Source organism: Oryzias latipes, chromosome 23, assembly GCF_002234675.1.
Source record: "Oryzias latipes chromosome 23, ASM223467v1".
Taxonomy (NCBI): Eukaryota; Metazoa; Chordata; class Actinopteri; order Beloniformes; family Adrianichthyidae; genus Oryzias; species Oryzias latipes.
This window is the reverse complement of record NC_019881.2, coordinates 18,828,416-18,848,705: the sequence shown is the minus strand read 5'-3', so window position 1 is coordinate 18,848,705 and position 20,290 is coordinate 18,828,416. Positions and strand designations below refer to the sequence as shown.

The following is a 20,290-nucleotide window of genomic DNA, read 5'->3' as shown; positions in this document are numbered from 1 at the left end:
GCAGCTCGAGATGGCCAGCCGCTAACCCGAAGAAGACAAAGAAAAAATCCGGGAAATTAAAAGTAACAACAACACGGACAAGCTAAGATAAAAAGGTCTGAATGAACCGAAAAATAAGGGAACGTTTTTATTCCGTATTCCGTACATGGACACATAATCACGGAAAAAGCACAATATGGTAAGTAAAGAACGCGTTTCAAAAGTAAACACTTGAATGCGAATATGTAAACAGCCTCGATCTACGACTAAAGCTATGTGTATTGTTAACAAGATTACTCGATCGGATTTGTCTCTTGTTTGTTTTGAACAGATGCTTAAGATTGATTTAAATTGATGCCCCGGAAAGCGGCAAAGACAGACAAGCCTGCACTGCAATTCCTGGAGCGACCTGTGAGTGGCGCCAGACTTCAAAATGTGCCTGAAGTCAGAGCTGCTCTCAATCCCAGAGAGTTTTTCTCCAAGACACACAGCTCTTCAGCTCTCAGTTCCTGGGTAAAAGTCTTTTAAATATATAAAAATATATAAAACATTACAAATATAGATTTAGTTGATTAGATAACTGGCAAAAAAGTCTACTTAACTATAAATTTCCCAACCTTTCAGGTTCAACCCCAGTTTGACATCTCAGCTACACCTCCATTTAGACGAGGAAGAAGAAATTGTCAGTCCGTCACAAGGATTCTTGACACGTGCAACGAGCTGTCCAGGAAACACAAAGTGTGCAAATACCCATCGTTATTATTTCTTAGGGCGGAGAGAGACAAGTCCCATAATCCAAGTGGACAGCGCACAAAGAAAGCGGCAGAGGTGACGTCAATGCCTGAAGATCAACCACAGGGATCATGTCAAAGCAATAGGACAGTTTTACCTGCACCTAAGAGACGAAGAAATCCTCAAAAATCTTTAAACAGAGCTCCATCTCACAGTGAATATTTGCACCAACCTGAAAATCAGTTAATAGAGGTAACGGAGGAAAGCAGAACTCCACCCGGTGGGTGTAGTAGCCCTAGACTTGGCAATGTTGACCCGCCTCCTGAAGTGGACACTCCAACAATGAAGCAGAACAGTTGCCCCATGTCTCCCCCTGTTTGTTCACTGCTGGCTGATCCCTCCTCCCCGCAGTGTCATCTTCATCCTAATGTTTTGGTCTCCGACACACCAGAGAGGGACTATGGGGTGAAGGTGACGTGGAGGAGGAGAAAGGGATTGATGATCATATTAAAGGAAAGGGGCCTCCTCGATTAGTCACTTAAGTTTATTCTATCATAAATCTTTTAATTTTTGTAAAAAATCCTTTTTCATTTCTCTTGCACACCCAAATAATATTATTTTTTCCTGATGTTGCCTGACAAGAATCAAATGAAAAATAAATGAATTTGACATCTGATTAATAATTATTTATTTTTCTAAGTTTTGAACACATATTAGAAATTTAAGTCATACTGGATGGTCATTTGAAGCCCATTTCGTTTTAGAGAAAACCTTTTATTGTTCCCACCTTTTCCCCAGATGTAAACCAATTAGATTCCTTCTAGGAAAACAGCCGGCCAATAGGAGTGCTCGTTATTGGTCCGCTTGGTTGCCAAGGCAGAGTATTCATCCGCAGCTCCTGCGTCCGCAAAAAGCGTTTTTCTTCGAGGAGCCTTTTCCTTAGTAACCGTGCATAAACATGAGTTATTACAGCATAAGGTAAGAGTAAAGCCTTGAAAATACATCCTTACTTATTCACGGACTTCTTTGGTCTTCAGTTTTGTCTATTGTGGCGTGAAAATCCCGCTCGTGTCCGTGGAATTGTGTTGGGAAAACTTAAGTGTCGCCTTTAACTTTGATAAAACGCGGCATCGCAAACATCGGAAAACGGGCTGAAGCAGCTAACGTTAGCTTCTAACGGTTGTACGGTAGCTTTGATATTCAACTCCTGATAATTATAGAATTGATGACAATTAACTGAGAATGTTTTTAGTTTGATTTTTTTAGTGAGTTGCGACTTAACGGTTGTTTGGAAGAAGGACCGGTCAGGGAAAGTTATAAATCCCAGCGTTTGTTTTCTGTGTGTTTGGCTTGTTTTCAAGCGAACGCATTTACAACCACAGTTATAGGAACATACCAGCTTCATGTAAATATTACGTGTAAAATAAATTCTCATCTATCATTTTGAGGTGTTTTTGGCGGAAAATGCCCCCCCCCTCGCCTAAGTAAAAATATTTAATTTTTGCATATTTGAACAGATTATTATAATATTTGAGTTAAACCCTACGCGCATGCTCAATTGGATGTCAGATATTTTTTTAATCATGGATTTTTATACAGTCCAAACTAAAATTCAGACAAACACCTGAAGAAAAATACATACAGTGTGTGAACATGTCAATTTTTCGTGTTTTCTTTCTTCTTATATGCTCAAAAGTATTCGTGGAATTTGACTGTGTGCATGAATCATTGTCTTTACTAACCCCTCATTTTAATTGATAAAATATATAAATGGAGTAAGTGACTAACAATGACTAAAACATGCCCCATTTGCAAAACATCTATCCTGGTCGCAGCAGAAATACGGCACCATGCAACTTATTTGAATCTCTCACAGCTACACGCTTTAGCTTCCACTAATAATAGTGGAATAGTAAATATATTGCAATGTTTAAAAGGGAGCAGACAATTATAAGAATTGTATTTTTCAATTCTGCTCCCTTCCAATCATGAACATTTTCAATATTGTAGGACAGCATTGTAAACATATTGGACAATCAATCATTTTCATGAAAGGAACAAATGTATACATGAATGAAATGAAAAATTAAAAATAAAATAAAATAAGGATATGTTTCCAATCAGTTTAGACCATTTGCATCCATCTTTAATGAAAATGCAAATAAAGATTTGATTCATCAAATTAATTAATTTTCAACATTTCTTGTATCTTTGCAGTGAAAAGTAAACTTTTCTGTTATTTTTTATTTCTTTTTTTCTTTTTTCTGACAGCAACTAACTTTAGTGATGCCAGTTCTACATGTGTTATTGATTATGTGCAAATAACCAAATAAAAGAGGATTTTGAAAGGTTGTTGTTTCCCTTTCGGCTTTTCCCATCAGGGGTCGCCACAAAGGTCCTTTATGAAAAACAATGAATGAATATCTGAGTGTAGAAATGGGCAGTAAAACTCATCTTTGAGTGTCTTAGTTAGACAAACAGGTGTTCTGTTGGACAAGATAGTCATGATCTTATTCATCTATTTATTTATGAATTTAGACAAGACAAAATAAACGGTGCTGTCCTGTTAATCCTTCTCTGAATATTTGATTTCCACCTCCCAAGAAGCAGAATGTTACTGTCTAGAAATGTTTTTAAACTAGTTTGATCTTAAATTCTGTCCTTTATCAACAGTTGCTTCTGCCTTTTTGATTCTTTTAGTTACAGATCCTAGAACTGGCAGTGTTCATAATGACGTGGTGAGGCCGGCTTACGTACCGGTAAATGTCATGTAGAATCAGAATGAATGTCCACGGTTATGTTGTCCTGTTTGAAAGTCGTGTCCAAAACGTTTGAAAGAGGGGAGAAAGAGGAGGATGTTTGGTGAGGAGGGGTCCACCATGGCTCCGTATTTCTGACCACAGTGGAATGTTCCCGTCAGTGTGGGTCTGTCCCGTCGTCATTCATCTCAACTTCCCGGTATTTTGTGAGCGACACAGAAAACTTTGAGTCAAAACGTTGTGTACAGCTGCATTTGATGAATTGATGTTTTGTTGAACCCATTTTCTGTGTTTTTGTGTGCCTTACTAATAGTTAAAAACATGCGTACCGGTAGTCACAGTTGGTTTGGGTTAGGGTTAGAATCAATCACAAATTAGAATTAGTTTTTTTCTTTTAAGTCTAAAGATTTCACCTTTAAATGTGTCATTTTTTTAACAGATGTATTTTAAATTATAATGTGAGACATTGCTTTTGAATTTTTGTAAAGAGAAATATAAACTGATGAACAATGTATTATTTCTGTGGTTCTGATTGAAAGCTGGACCTTGTTATTGGCCTCAAATATGAGGACTTGGGATTTCTTTAGGACCTTTTAGATGTTCATTTTAATTTTACCATGTTCATACTTAGCAGACTATCCATCTTACTGTCTCGTGTCGGTCTCAAAAGACTATTGCTGTTTTGGGGACAATGTAGTGCTCATTGTTACCTTGGGACTTGATCTGGATTTATGACCAAAAACTTCACGTTATTGATTGTGCAGCGGTGATAAATTCATTCCTGACCTGAACCAAGAGTGTTTGTGTTTAGAGAGTCAGAAGTGTTTTTCTCTGCATCTCGTGCGATAACTAATATTATGATCAACCTTCCAGCTGATTTCCATCGTTTGCCTGCAGCTCAGTAATTACTCCCTCCGGTAAATGATTCATCCACAGACTTCTGCTTTATTTACAGCTGTTTCTGAGATTCACTACATAACACAACCTTTCTTTGAGTTTTAAAATAGAGAAAAAATTAAATATTAAAAACAGACAATCACAAATGAAAAAAGCCCCTGTATTGCATTTGTTTTTAATTTTACATTTCATCTGAGTTGCTTTTTGTTGTTTAAGTGAGTATTTTAGGTGTGAACATACACTGAATGTGAGTGACTGAGCACAGTTGGCAGTGAGTTTCATTTTAGAGATTTTTATTTTGTTGTTTAAAGATCCACTTTGACGAAAGTTGTGTTTTTTTCAGATGTTTTTGTGGCATTTTTCTGGTGATGGAGGACATATATAAAGAAAATGTAATTACTTCTAGTCGTTTATTTTTTCAAATTGCTGTGAATAAGGAGCAGATGAAAAATTCATCTTTTTAAAGAGTTCATTTGTGATGTTGGACATACGCTGGGTGGGTAAGCTAGCGGGAGAGCGCGTAAACAGAGAGCTCTCAGCAACAGGGTAGGGGAGGGGGGTTGCTCCATGCCAACGGCCCCACCCACAAATCAGAGGTGAATTTCTAATAAACTCTTGCCGCTCTGCAGAAACTATCCTAGAAAACAACACAGGTTTTTTTTTTTAGGGTAAAAACATAATTAAAAAACACACAAGTAGGGCTACTTGTGTGTTTTTTGATCAAAAAGTTTTTTTCAAAAGGAGTGGTTCTTCACAGTTATTCCTGTGTGACACATAAAACTCCGCAGACTTCTGCTCTGATGCTCTCATGAGTCAGAGGAAACAACGGATGGCGCAATCTCTTACTGGAAGATCGCTTTTTGGCTAAATAATGAAAACCTAAGTAAAAGCAGTTTGTGCAACGCGTTTTTTAGAAGCGATTGCTTCTAAAAGGCTTGACTTTATATTTGAAAGTACAAAAAGGAGAAAGCACAGCACTGACATTTGCAGAGCGTACAGAGGTTCCTGCCGCCGCCTGATCTGTGCAGCACGCTGGCATTTAGGGATGTCACTTTCATATCCATCCCTCGCTTGGAGCCTTTGTCTTACCTGAAGTGTGAAGTCATGGTAACAGTGCCAGCCTCACAACCTCAGCCTTCCTTGGTATCCATCACTCCCATGGGTGGGGCGAATTCTAGCTCCTCTGTCTCAGTGGCATAAAGCTCTGAGACCTGTAGACGACGTTCTCCTTAAGTTTGAAGCATTTTTGTGAGACCGTTCATGGACTAGCAGCCCTGCAGTTGCATCCATGGACTTTGTCAAGACTGAGGGATCCCAGCCCGCCTACAGCCGCTGGTCATACAGGTAGCTCTGCTCACTATCCTTGAGGTGCTTTAAAAGTTTTCTTTGTTGCCTGTTGTATGTGGTTTAGTCTTTCATTTGTTTTCTCCTAATTTAGCTAAGATTTCCATAGATCCCAGAGTGGATTTATGTTCCCGACAGTCATTTCCTAATGCTGGCTGGACGGTCTGACCTGCTGACCTGTAGGACTGTCGGGCTGTGCTTGTTGCTCATGTTTCCACCAGCAGGTTGTTACTTATTTAGAGCATCAAGCTTGAACTGTGTTTCTTGTAACTAGAGTTGTGTGTTTGTGTGTGAGATTTGGTTGCTCATTAAAGTTTACCCAAGAATTTTTTTAGTTATAATGATTTGAACACATGAATGTTACTGAAATCCTGTTTCTCTAACATTAACCCTTCTATAGAAACAGACCAAATGTCATGCAGAAAATAGAACAAATACTTCTGCACTAAAATGTAAAGAACCACTCTGATGAAAGTGGCATTTAGAATTTGTACGATGATGGGGGTCACATGTCAAGAAAGTGAAGCTCAAAATTGCATCTCTGATTATTTCTTTTTCAAGGTTGTTGTGAATCAGAAACAAATGAAAATAAAATGCCAATTGAAAAAGAGCTTTTTTTAGGGTGTTGCCCCATCCGCTCCTCTCTGATGCATCTACTTATAGACGACTAGATCCATGTACGTCTTTGATTTCCTCATCTGAGCTGGAATCTGGATCAAAACCTGGATAGATCCGGTATTGCTTCCAATTTTTGGGTCACCGCTAATGTTAGGTTGGGGGTGTGAGGGACTGTAAGCTAGTGGGAAAGCATGTAAACAGAGAGTTTTCAGTTATGGTTAATGGAAAGGGAGTGGGGTTGCTCTACACCAACAACAGAATGAAACTCTTTAAAAAAAATGTTGGCTAAAAAGAATCATAATTAAAAGATGACTGGGAAAGCTTTGAAAATAGATCAAAAGATGATAGCAGAGGGACTTAAAATATATTCCAAGATGGAGCTTTCAGGTCTGTAAAGCTTCTGCTTCTAGTACGACATAGGCACATTCAGGTGTTAAATGAAATAAAAATACATAATCTGTTGTTTTAATTTAAAATAAAACTTTAAAGTAAGTAGGTTGTGCTTTTTTTATTTTAGTCTTTTTTTCTCAAAATGTGGTAACTTGGAAGTTTTTTTTTTTCTGGAGCTATTTAGTAAACTTGTTTGAGTAATGAAAGCTTGTGAGACTAAAGCCAAATGACAGATTTAAAGGAGGAAAAGCTCTTTGGGATGTTCAGACACTTTGTTTGCACACTTGAATCCATTGAGGATCTTCATTGAACTTTCCAGGCTCTGTGTGGGACTTGGCTCAGGTTTTGTTTTGCTTATGCGTAGACACAATTACTCCTCTGGGGGCTACAAATGGCAACCATCGTTGTAAGTGCGACTCAGCATTAACAGTCAGAAGAAATAAACCAGAGTTTCCGTTTTATATGCTCGTCAGTTCCAGCTGAGTCAGATTTGTGTTGCTTCCACATCAGCACGTTCCACCAATCTTCTGTAGATCAGAGCTTTACGACGGCTGCTGCAAACCTTCACTGCCGTGGATTAAGACTTCGGCACTGATGAGGCCTTTCAGCTCCTGCTGCTCCAGAACTCATTGTTCTGTTTGTAATGACTTGTTTTTGCATCTTTATGAGATGTTTTCTTGTCGTTCTGGGGTCCTTTCGGGGTCCATCAACACCTGAAGTTTTTAATTTGTACGATTTTCAGGCGTTCTTCCTCAGCATCACTGTGGCAGCATGCTCCTTTTCTAGCTAATTCAGAAGGTTCTTTTGAGGAACTGGGCTAAATTTTATTGACTTCTTAGTAGATTTCCCTGTGATTCCTCCATGAGGTGCCTGAAAGTGGATCTTTGAGCACATCAGTGACTCAGAATGACTCCAGAGAAGAGAAATACCTAGAAAGATTTTGTTAAATCTAAACTAACACCCGAAAAAAAAGGTCACAGCTTGTAAAAAAAGTTGAGGTGTTGTCATCAACAGAGAACTGAAAATGATAGAGAAGACATGGCTTCTACAGTGTTTTTAGAGCCTCACATTTTAAATGAATGAGATTTTTTTTGACCGTGAAACAGTGATCGCTCAGGCTTTGGAGATGCTGCCGTCAGTCTGAGGACGACGTCCTGGAGTGGGCAAAATGGGACTGAAGGGTTTAAAATCGCCGCTGGTGAGGAGCAGGGTTGACTGAGCTGCGGTTACCATGGTTACATCCCAACGGCAGCGTGTCCTCGTCTCGTCACCAAAGCTGTGACAGACTAATGAAACATTGATCGCTCAGGACTGCGCCATGGCTCCTCCCCACACACGTGCACTGCCAAAGCTTTTAAAAAAAGAAAAGAAAAGTATTTTACTCTACTACAACTTTTGAAATACACGGGTCTATAGCTGTTCTGTTGGTTTTGTTTTTGGATCAACAATAATGATAATAACCATTGACCACCTGCTGTGAATATCTTGTTGTCTTCCTGAACCAAATCTTCATCTTTCTTTCTCTTCGTCTGCTATGTGTTTGGTCGTCCTGTTACCTCTGAAGACCCTCCACCTCCACCAGCTTTTCATCCAACTCAACATCAAGGTACACAACAGCATACACAACACAACTGTGCACTCAAACCTTGTTTAACAACAGTTGAACAAACAACCTGGAGGTAAAAAAGGAATTTAAGGGGAAATCTGGTGTGGTTTTGATTACTGAAAGGTCCACAGACCTGGTGAATAAATCATGTCGCCTTACATAAAAGGTGATGCACACCAGGTTTTTGGTGTACTTGACTTTTATTTTTTTTCATTGACTTGCGTCAGAATGCGGAGGAGAAACGGCAAAATCTAAGCATATAAGATGGTAACCACTGAGAATTAACAGGAGTTTTTTTCTGAAGATGAGCAGGAAACAGGGAAGCTTTTGTCTTTGTAGAAGACAACAGACACCCCGACATGAACAGAACTGAACCGTCCTGCAGAACTCAGCCTGTGGATGATGATGTGGAATTCAGTCAGTAAGGTGTTGGCGATTAGCTCTGTCCCATATAAGCAAAAAATCAGTGTAATGATTTTAAAAATAAGGTCTGTAGTTTTTGGTCCAAAAGCATAGCTCAGAATAAAACTCATTCCTATTCTCTGTGAAACGGAAACAAGGACTCTTTTGGAGAAGGAAACCTTAAAGACTCACTCTTAGGAAAATGGTGTTTTTGGTGTTTTTAACATGTTCTTGTGCCATTCTACTGATGATGGAGGACATATAGAAAGAAAATTAAGCTCAAAATTGCATTTCTTTATTCAAACCACTGGTAATCATGAGCAAACGGAAAAAAAAAGGACGTTTGGAAAAATGTTTATTTGTGATGCAGAAAAGCCAGAAGCTCCCTGCTCTGAGCTCTCAGCAACAGAGAGGGGAAGGGGGGGTGGGGTTGCTCCATGTCAATAGTCCAGCCCACAACTCAGAAGTGAATTTCTAATGAACTACTACTAGTACATCTCAACATAAAATATGTTCTAGAAAAGACACCTTTATCCCTGGATTTGGCTAAAAACGGCATAATCATAATTAAAAGTGCAAAAGATGATCAGAGTGGAACTTTTAAGTTTTATTTAAACTTTCCTAACTATATAAATAAATGTAAAAAAAAAAGTAAAAAAATAATTCAATATTATGTTTTAACATTTAAAAATCTCTTTAAAAATGTACCTTGAATGTTTAAATTTGTTTTTTTTGAAAAACATCAAAAAAGAAATTCTGTGGATTTTCTGAAGCCTGTTTAAAGTTTTCTCCCTTTGTACAGAGCAGCTACATTTGGTGATGATGCGTCAATTTAAAAATGTAAAACTTAGTGAACACAACAAACCATTTTATAAATCCTCTTAAGAAAAATCGTCCCAATGGAAAATACAGAAAGGTCGTTCAGAAACTGAAGGGTTTTTGCTGAAGAAGCCTAAAAAATGCAGAATAAACACTGAGACGCGGCAGATCCAATCATATCCTTTTGTTAACACTTTTTCCTCTGATGTGGCAATCCAGCCCCGTCACGTCATCTATGACTTTGTTGAGCTTCAGACCTGTGAAGACGACAGAATTAAATCCATTATTAACCCCCCATAACATTGTATGAATTAAAGGTGAATAAATGAAAGTTTGTTGAAAACTTGCCTCCCATCATGGGCCTTTGGAGTCTCACTACGCCAAACTACAGGAAGTGATGAGTCATACTATATATACATATAATTTTTGTATGTGTGTGTTTACATGGATTATAAAGTCACAAACATTCTTGCTTTTCAATGTTTTACTTAAAATTATCCTAATATCACTTTGTCTTATTTTGGTTTGCAAAGAAAACATTTGAACACAAAAGCATCTCACTCCTCTGGATTAATCCTAGATTTGGACCAAAATTTTGCAAGCATGAAAAATGTGTTCATGTTTCTTAATCAAGCAGTTTTTTTTGTTCTTTTTTTGAGATCCTTTAGGAAGCCATATTCTTTGATGTACTTTGATGTCTGTGAGTTGACAGATGTTCCTAAAGAAACATCTGCACAGTGGATCTAATGACCTCCACCTTTCTCCATTCTCCTGTTCTGTCACCAAGCGCAGCTCTCAGGTTCCCTTAAAGGTTTTTAGACGCCTCCTCCACTTTTCCACGGCAAAAAGAGGAGGGTCATGCTTGAGAGTTTGGGGGGAAAGATGAAAGGACGACTGAAAGCATTGCACTTTATCCTTCATCTCTCCGAGCTAATCAGAAACTCTGTTTTAGTAAACAGAGTATCTGTTGTTTTTGTTCATCTTTTACTTTTGAGTCTAAAAAAGCTATCCTGTTTGGCCTACAGGCGCTATCTGGCCCCGCCTCCACCCAGTTACACCTTTTTACGTGGCCTCACTGGCCGAGCGGCCGCTACACGCCCCTCACTCTCCCCCTCTACTGCTGCCACCCTAAAATACTTTTTTTTTAAATGGTGGCTTTAGTATTGCCTTTATCTCCATAGCAACCATTCAACTTTTTGGTCGCCTGGAGGTGAAACACAGGCCTATGTAATTTTCAGAAGAATCAACAAAAGTAAATTTTGTATTTCCTTGGCAACAGAGAATTTTGTTAACAACGCCCACATTCCTAATATGTTTATAGGGTGTGTTAAATTGTATTATTCAGCTTGAGCCAAGGATTCATGTATTCAATTTCCATAATATTCCGGTTAGAAACCTGTAGGCAACAAGGTAACGTCACTTTAGCTAGCTCGCCACACTGACGCCGTTCAAAATCTACAAACCAACTTTTTTTTTCAAAGTAACTTCCCATTGATGCTCAAGGAGTTAGGAGAACATAGATGAAAATTCCTTGGAGGAGTTAAAATTTGTATAAGCTACCAAAGGTCACTTTTGTAGAAAATTCAAGATTCCCGAGGTCAAAGGTCAACCAAACTTCAGTTGTGGTTGTTGACGTAACCTGGCAACGTTTGTGGGAGTTTTCATGAAAATGGCTCAAACAGAAGTTTTTTTTTTCCGAAGCATTGATGGTAAAAATTGTCAAATTTAGCCAAAAACGGCCACTTAGCTTTAGGATCTGTGGCCATCCCATAATGACTTTAAAACTTTCTTTTGAAATCCCTGACACATGTTTTGGTTTAGAGCCCCACAAGTGGTTTTGACCCCATTCATCGTTTTAGACCACATGTGTCAAACTCAAGGCCCGGGGGCCAAATGTGGCCCTCCATGTCATTTTATGTGGCCCGCGAGAGCATAAAAGTTTTTAATTTATCAAAATAAAAAATAAAAATTGGTGTGCATTTATTCATATCTAGGAGGAATCCTAGAGGAGGAGTCCTAACCATACATTAGGACTTGAACATTGTCCATATAACCTAACCTGACAGAATCTAATTTAAAAGGATTTATGTTAGAGTAACAAGCAAACATGTTTTTTTATGCAACTGCAATTGTCTCTTTAAAATGTTATAATAAAAAAAAAAAAATGTTATAATAAATAAATAATGAGTTATTTAACATTAAGGAGTAGTTACATTTGTTTTTCATTATATTTAGTTACATGTATAAGTTATGTCTGGCCCTTTGAGGACAATCACTATGTTGACTTGGCCCTCGGTGAAAATGAGTTTGACACCCCTGTTTTAGACTGTTTCCTGCTGTCATCATTTTTTTAGGGGGTGGGGGTGTTCATTTCACCACACCTCAAACGAATTTTCACCGGAGGCCGTGCAATTTTTGGTGAGTTTTTGAGGACGTGTCGGGGGGGGGGGGGTATATTTTCGCTCAAAGGCGCAGTAAGAAAGAGGAATTGTGAAATCAACCTGGTCCTTTCCGTCCAGAGGAGCCGAGCTGATGTTTCTCCAACATCCACAGACAATTGACACACTTTCCTGGATGCTCGGAGTCGGTCGTGACAGTCGTGGCTCCCACTGTAGCTAAGCAACATGAGCTCATCCCTATCAGGTCAATTCAATGTGAAAAGCCTGGTTTCCAATCAAGGCTAGTGCTGATGAATGCCATTCTGATTTCCTTTTCTAATTGATTCAACTGTACGGATGTGGTCGTGTTGATGCTGAGGGCCTCTGTCTGCTGAACAGAGGGACTCATGCTTGTCCTCTGCTTTGCTCCTCAGTGGCATTGAGGACGACAGCAGCAGTCTCATGAGGCAGAAGCTGGAGAAACAGGTGAACAAAGCTTGTGTTCTGAACAGTTCCTGATGATTCCAGCCTCTGACTTGAGGCGGGGAGGAGTCCAGTCCAGGGTCAGATGAGGATGTCGAGTGAGGCGCCTCCTGCACTTCATGCTGGCAGCACATTTGCAGCCTCTGCTGAGAGTCTTCTCCACTTATGTAACTGAGAGGAGCAAACACACATGCTGCTCTGCTTGGCAGCATTATGAACCAACACACACACACACTGGTGCTTGACAGTTGGCTGCAGAAGAGTCTGTTGGAGTGCTGGATCGGAGCAGACCTTCAGAGGACGCAATAGGGTGCAGGAAGTGTTTGCACAGAAACTTAGCAGGACCAAACTTCTTTTCACAGCCACAATGGAGCGGGTCTGTACCGTCCACTTTGTCTTTTTTTCTCAGAATTGTTTCATTTTTCTCTAATGTTTCGGTTTTAATCATGCGTCTAGTTCTTTTCCCCAAAATGTATTTTCTTTTCATGGGTTTTGCGTTTCTTTAACAAATGATCTACTTTATTTTGATTGCACATCAGGAAAAGTCCAAATAATTCAATTCAGTTTTTACCCAGGAAGGAGTGTGAACGCCTCAATGAGGTCACGTCCTGCACGCTAAATATCAACTTCTCGGTTTCAACAAACAAGCTTTTACAATGTAACGCCTTAAAATAACTCACTGCGGGAGAAAATAATAACTGTTTTCACTTTCATTGTTTTGTATGTCAGTGTAAGCTGTGCATATGACAATAAATCCTTGTCTGTCTGTCTGTCCGTCCGTCCGTCCGTCCAGCATAACCTACAGTTATATTCTGTAACTCTTGTGAATCTTGCAGAAATATCTTCTTTTCAGATGCTGCTGCTCATATGATGGAATTTCGTCCGTGTTAGCTTAATGACCGATTGCTCATGAAAAGCTTTTGTTTGTCTGGCAATTAAGGGACAGGCCATGGCGGTCCCTTCCATCTCAGCGAACGGTTTGCAGGAGTTGTTGTTGTCCACCGGGCGCATTACAGTAATTAACGTGTTTGCACAATGCATCTCCAGCTACGACAGCGATGTGAATTAGACCGAAACAGCTCAGCTCTACCCCCATCTATAATCAGACAGACTTTAGGGAGAAGTTGTCCAAAGTTGATTAAAACTGGAGGCATTTGTTAGGCTTCCTGGTGTTTTCTTATATTTGTGTGCAGATTATTTTACACAGCAAAAAACAGGAAGAGAACACTAATCTTAAAAAGAAAATTGATAGAAATCGTAAAATTATTTCTGTTTGCAGTACGGTGAGTCATTTTGACCTTACGAGAAATCTTATAGTAAGTTATCAAAATCTAGAAACATAACTGAGCTAAAAAAAAAGCGCAAATATTTTTTTGCTAGTTTTAAGCAACTGGTTTGTGTTTTTTGTGTTTTTATGTACCTAGTTATTGTTCATTTTGATTACAGTTACAAAAAAACTTTAAGCCTTTAGCTGCATTTTACGGCCCTCATGTCGCTTTCCGCCCTTGCCGCCTCCTTTTGACCTACCTTAACTGGTTGAGGGCGCTCTCCCTCTGTGTTTCTGCCAAAAATGTATGAAAAATTCATGTCGGTTTTATCTCCATAGCAACCATTTAAGTTTTTGGTCACATGAGGGTGACAAACACGTCTATGTAACTTTTAGAAGAGTCAGCAAAAGTAAACTTTTAGGTTTCTTTGGCAACTGAGGTTTTTGTTAACCACGCCCACATTCCCAATATGCTCATATCGCATTCTTAGAATACTTTGTGCACTTTGAGCTCCTTTTCCTCCCATCCTCCACCGTTAAAAACCCGTCTGTTGTCTTCAGAAGGGGATTTGGTTTCAGCTTTTTTTTTTTTTTCTGCAGAGGTCGCTGCTGGAACAGAAGCAGCGGAAGAAACGTCAGGAACCTCTGATGGTCCAACCGAACACGGAGGCTCGACCCCGCCTCTCCAGGACCCGCCACCCCGAGGAGCAGGCCCCCCTTGTGGAGTCTCAGACCAGCTTCACAAATGAAGTCATCATGGACGGTACTGAACTTTGGCCCACATTACAAAAAGAAACTGTTTCAATGAGATAGAAAAAAATGCAAGAATGTTTTTTTTTTTTTTGTTTAGCTCTTCTGTTAGCTGATTTTTTTTCCACCATCTTGGTTTTATTGCTTGATATTTCATGGAGACATCAGCCGTTTAAATAAGGGGAAAAACACCTTGATGTAGTTGAAGAAACGTTGAGATGTTTGTAGATGACATCTGAAGTGAGAGCAGGACTTTTACTCAAATCGAACTTTAGCTGCAGAAAGACAGAAAAAGTGTTTGTGAAGGAGAGTGGAGCACTGAGAGTACAGCTGCTAGGCAGAGCAGGGAGGAGATCTATTGATGTTATATGAGGAGATGGAAGAGCCAAAGGGTGAGGTGAAATGGAAGCAGAGTATCTCCTGAGGCGAGCCTCAAAAGGTCAAAAAAATATATGAAATTCATCCAGGAAAACTGCTTTTTTCTCGTTGCAGGTATTGACGGTCCAGCAGCTTTCTTGAACTCGGAAGGTCCTGACCTGGGCATGAAAATCCAAATCCTGTCCGTCAGCCAGCCCCAGTCTCCCTCCTTCCAAACCCAGCCTCAGCATCAGCCTCCACCTCGGTCCCCCGTTTCCGAAGAGACGGAGAGAGACGGAGACACCGAGACGCTGCTGGAACCGAAGATGGACATCCACGAAATGCTGCAGAAACAAGGTGAGTTCTTCACAGAAGGACCAGTTTTCTGCTGCAGACTCTTCTTTGGCCTCCAATAAACCAGTGGAACTCCCTTCACATTATTTACTGCTATAAAACAGTTCAAAGCCCCAATCTTCTTCACCATTTACAAAGATTTGAATATTGAGGGAGGATTCTCCTGCAGAGAGAAAAAAGGAAGAGCATATTTGCCTCATTAGTTCAGTTTATTCAGTATAAAGAGAAGGAAGGATTTAGGTGCTGAAAGCTGTAATCCTGCTAAGCTGTGGTTATTTAGACTTTGTTTTTAAAGTTTGAATTGTCTGTCAAATGCACTTTTTCTTTTCCTATCTGTATCTAATAAAAGTATCTTATCTCACTCTGCAGTGATTTAGATGAGAGAGGACAGATTCAACCTCTGATTGACCTGCAGCTGCAGAGAACATTTCTTGACTTTTGATGTTTGTGGCCCTAAGAGTTGGTGAAATATTATGTTTGTAACCCTTGTGCTATCCTAGGCACTTTAACATTGGGAGTGGGGTCATCTAGACCCACTACACAGTGCTCTGAACCTTTCAGTCAGTCAGTCAGTCAGTCAGTCAGTCAGTCAATCAATCAATCAATTATTTGTATAGCACTTATTTAAGCAGAAGCAACCAAAGTGCCTAGCATAAAATCACATAATATCAGAGACAATATGATACAATAAAGAAACAATAAAACCAATAAAACAACAAAAGAATAACATTAATAAGCTGACCCACTAAATCCGCTCACTGGAGTTAAAAGCCTGACTAAAAAGATGAGTTTTTAAAAGTGACTCACTGAACTCACTGACGGTTCTGGCTGACCTCACAGAGAAGGGGAGAGAACTGAGACTAGGAAACAGAATACTGAAAGGATTTTGAATGGAAATCACAAGTCGGAGCTTTTTTTGGATGCTAATTATAACCTTTGTTACTTTTTAGAAGAGATCCTCTCTTCCTGTTTCTGAGAAGTTCCCATGAATCCCACCACATCCTTGTGCTTATCCTTAAAAATATTAATGTATAAGAAAACTTGAAAGTCGTTTTAAGGAAGAGGTTTTAAAACAACTTGTGTAGCGCTCCGTCTTTGCTGTGGCCGTTGGGTGACCCGTACGAGGGTTTGGGTCGTCCGGCCCGTGGAGGGGTCGTATAGAGAAACGCAGGTGAGTCTTGCAGTTCCACTGAGGCTGGTATGGCCATCTTAAGGGACATTGTGAGAGTAGAACATACATTGTTGTGCGCGGGGTGAGTGTATTTTGAAGTATTTTTGAGGATAATTTCAGTTGAAAGCAGATGTGATGAACAGGTGATGCCCAAAGCTGCACTGCAGCCATTAGCAAGCTGCGTGTATAGTCTGTCCAATTTGTCAGTCGGGCTGCATGCAAGGAGAGTGCACTAACAGGATCCATGTGCAGTCCACAGGATTTAAAGGGGTCAAGTGCCCTTTGACCTTAATATTTTATGCGGGGCCCACCGGCGTGCCTCGTACGGGGTTCGACCATTCTCCCCCTGCAGATATCCCGTATATCCCCTATAAGGACAAGGGTTTGAAGAGCCGGGTGTTTTATGGCCGACCTCTCCTTCCTCTTCCAGGTCTGTGTGGAAGCATGAACTTCGACGAAGCCAGCGAGCACGAAGAGGACGCCGAGGAGGAGCGAACACGCTCCCTGTCCCCTCATGCAGACCCCACCAGGCCTGCTTCGTCTGCGAGCAGCAAAGAGGTTTCCGTGAGTTCTGCAAGAAGGAAGAAGTTACCTAAAAAAACCTAAGAAAATCTGAAACATGACAGGAACGTGTTTATTTTTTTTTTCAGGACGTAGCTGTCCCGGGGTCACCCACAGCAGACCACCTGCTTTCAGAAATGTCAAATCTAGAAGAGTTTGTGCTGAGTCCTGCTCCTCGCGGCGTCACCATTAAATGTCGAATCTCCCGCGATAAGAAGGGGATGGACCGCGGCCTCTACCCGACCTACTTCATGCACATGGAAAAAGAAGACGGCAAGAAGGTGGGCGGAGCCCAAAGAAATGCAAAGGAAATCCTTTTCATTTGAAAGACTTTTAATTTGAAAGAGCGTCTTCGCGTCTTCCCTCCAGGTCTTTCTTTTAGCCGGACGAAAGAGAAAAAAAAGCAAAACATCCAACTATCTTATTTCAGTGGACGCTACTGACCTGTCCAGAGAGGGAGACAGCTTCATCGGTAAACTAAGGTAGATAAAAATCTTGCAGCCTCCTGGATCTGCCACCATTTTTTACTGAACAGAAATAGGATGGAATGGCCTCTTTCCTCTCCAAAAATGCTAAATCCTAAATTGTTCTTAAAAGATAAAATTATTGAATCAAATTCTGCTTTTTTTTTAAACTTCTATTTCTGTTACCATTTATTAAGCCCCTCCCCTTCTTTTGCATCATGTTAAAACAGACCTCATGCATGTCCAGGTGATGTTGGTTTGACGCTAACTGAACGTCCAATCATTTCTCGCATCAGGTCTAACCTCATGGGAACCAAATTCACGGTGTACGACAGCGGCTCCAACCCCGGCAAGACCGTTGGGGCGCTGATGGAGGACAGCCCCGCCCGCCAGGAGATGGCGGCCGTCTGCTACGTGAGCAAACAGGATGTGCTCTCCACCTGTTCACCGTCCGTCGAAGGTCCGGCGTGTCAAACTCTTCCTCTCCCCGTAGGAAACGAACGTGCTGGGTTTCAAAGGACCGCGGAAGATGACCGTCATCATCCCGGGCATGAACATGAACTTTGAGAGACTTCCTGTTCGGCCTCAGAACGTGAGTGTGAGGAGGGTGGAAATATGGGGCATTACATTTCGTAGAGCAGCAAATTGGACGTGTGAATGGCGTTCTGTGTGAACGCAGCATTTAGACAGAGTGTATGTGTGACAGGAGCAGGAGAGCCTCCTCAGCAGGTGGCAGAATCACTCCATGGAAAACCTCATCGAGCTGCACAACAAGGCCCCCGTGTGGAACGACGACACGCAGTCCTACGTGCTGAACTTCCACGGACGCGTCACGCAGGCCTCGGTGAAAAACTTCCAGATCGTTCACGACAACGACCGTGAGTAGCTGTCCTTGTGCTCCCTCGTTTATCGCAGGGGAAACGCAGTAAAGAAAATTTGCGATTGGTGAAATTTTTTTTTTTTACACAGATGGGAAAATTTTCTCACTTTTCTATGTTGTTTCATCCCCCAAAAGCCTGACTTCCACTGGTCCTTCTACGGTGCGTCTCTGTTGCGTTGACACAAAAAAATTGAACGTTCGTTAATCAATCGCATTGTTTAAATCACCTCCAGCGTCTGACATGCATCCCTCACCTACGCAAGTTTTACTCAGGAGTTCCAATTCCAGGCCGTCGACGCGTCAATTTCCCGGCAAAAAACCCCTGTTGTACTTTCAAAATAAAACTGTATACATTTTTATTTTTCATTTTGGGTGACGTGCACACACGATAACGCACGTTAACAGCACGGATACCACGTAGACACAGGGGACAGGACAAACCTCTCCTCTGGCAGTCAGTTGGGTCTATATGCAACGACCATGTTAACTAACCATCGATTGTGAGACGGACGCCCCACACATCGCAGCAGAGACGCGTCCCAGACAGACTGGTGTAAACCAGGCTAAAGTTCAAAGCTTTGCTGAAAATGAGCTCATTATGAAATCTGATTTAAGATGTGATTTGGCAAACTGGACACACTCTGTTCAGCAGACACAACACAGAGGAGATTGATTGACAATAGCCAATCAGAATGCAGAACACAGTGCACTGAAAAAGCTCCTACAGTGAGACGGTGAAAGATGAAGCGCGGTGTAGCGAGTTCGGTACTTCAAGATCTGTTCTCCCTCCAGCCGACTACATCGTCATGCAGTTCGGTCGTGTGGCTGAAGACATCTTCACCCTGGACTACAACTACCCCATGTGCGCGCTCCAAGCCTTCGCCATCGGCCTCTCCAGTTTCGACAGCAAGCTGGCGTGCGAGTGAACGCCGGCGCCTCCCGCAGAAGGCCTCATGCATTACACGTTTTCCACAGAAGAAGGGAAGAGTTAAAAACCCAGCCGCTCCCACGCTCACGTGATATTTAGGAGCTCTGCGGTTTTATCTGAGGTCACCTTTCATGCCTGTTAGCTTTATTTTACTCATTTTTTTGGGTCTCAATCAAGTCATGGTTCATTCACTGCTTTGTATTATACCATGGCCTGGCATTTTGGCGCCACCTGCTGGTCAAATCTTTTTTTTTAACTTCAGGAACAAAAACAAAATCTTAAACTTTGTGTTTTGATTGTAATGTAACACCGTTTACATCAGAGATGACTGTACCGTATAACCCTCATTTTAATATCACGCCTCCATTTATGTCAATGTAAAAGGTGTATTTTCCTTTTTGCTGTGAGTAACTGTTTTTATTTGAATGTGACTGTGAATCTGCTTTTTTTCTTTTTTTGTTTTAGTTAAACAAATAACAGGAAAAACATATTTTTATTTCCAAACAATGCAGTCAATTTTCTGGAGTTGATAACCACTTTTAGCGATAAAACTTATTTTAAATCAGCTCTTTAAAGGGAACGAACGTAATCCTTAAATAGCTGCCTGGATCAAACTCCCTCTTTATGCCTTAAGGAACAGATTATAACAAGATGAAAAAATAAAGTTACGGTAATAAAAGTAATTTCAGGGTAATATTTGCTATGTAAAATTCTATTTTCTTACAGAAAAAGACTAAGTAAGCAAACCTCTAAATTGGTTTAGGATCCAGCAATAAATTTAGTAGAAAAACAATAAACTCTATTCAGATTCCTTATTTTTTGTCTGTAGCGTGCAATCAAGTTTTAAAGAAAGAAAAGTTATTTATATATTTTTAAATGTCAGATTTTATTGCTGAAGACTTTTTGAGAATCACACTTCCACCGATCACACTGACAAACGGACGTTTGCATGTTCTGTCATTTTGTATGTTCAGTGAAGCCAGTTCTGCAGAGGAACCTGGTTCCGAACGGGAAACGTCTTAAAAACACACAAATAAAGAGGAAAAAGTGGCCCGCTGCTGGTTCCGGCTGTTTTTTGGAGGGTTTTGGTGAATCAAAAGTAAAAATGAAAAAAAAAAAAAAACAAATCATCTGATGATCTGGACTCATGA

General features: G+C 40.5%; 2 protein-coding genes across 6 annotated transcripts; both read left to right on the top strand.

The window, feature by feature from the left end:
* The first annotated feature begins 14 nt into the window (after window positions 1-14).
* Window positions 15-1,366, top strand: rhno1 (RAD9-HUS1-RAD1 interacting nuclear orphan 1). The gene is made up of 3 exons (XM_004083198.4): window positions 15-178; window positions 311-492; window positions 604-1,366. Exons 2-3 carry the CDS (start codon window positions 334-336, stop codon window positions 1,243-1,245), a joined length of 801 nt encoding a protein of 266 aa, XP_004083246.1. The 5' UTR covers window positions 15-178; window positions 311-333; the 3' UTR covers window positions 1,246-1,366.
* Window positions 1,367-1,430: 64 nt separating this feature from the next.
* On the top strand, window positions 1,431-20,190 carry tulp3 (tubby like protein 3). 5 transcript variants are annotated; one of them, XM_023952206.1, is made up of 13 exons: window positions 1,431-1,689; window positions 8,284-8,325; window positions 12,100-12,189; window positions 12,359-12,410; window positions 14,275-14,437; window positions 14,917-15,138; window positions 16,737-16,870; window positions 16,957-17,148; window positions 17,237-17,349; window positions 17,628-17,745; window positions 17,825-17,923; window positions 18,038-18,209; window positions 19,004-20,190. In XM_023952206.1, exons 1-13 carry the CDS (start codon window positions 1,670-1,672, stop codon window positions 19,135-19,137), a joined length of 1,551 nt encoding a protein of 516 aa, XP_023807974.1. In that variant the 5' UTR covers window positions 1,431-1,669; the 3' UTR covers window positions 19,138-20,190. The 5 variants fall into 5 exon arrangements, with proteins under 5 accessions (XP_023807974.1, XP_023807976.1, XP_023807973.1 ...); XM_023952205.1 differs by lacking the exon at window positions 1,431-1,689 and adding an exon at window positions 5,440-5,711; XM_023952208.1 differs by lacking the exon at window positions 12,100-12,189.
* Window positions 20,191-20,290: the final 100 nt, after the last annotated feature.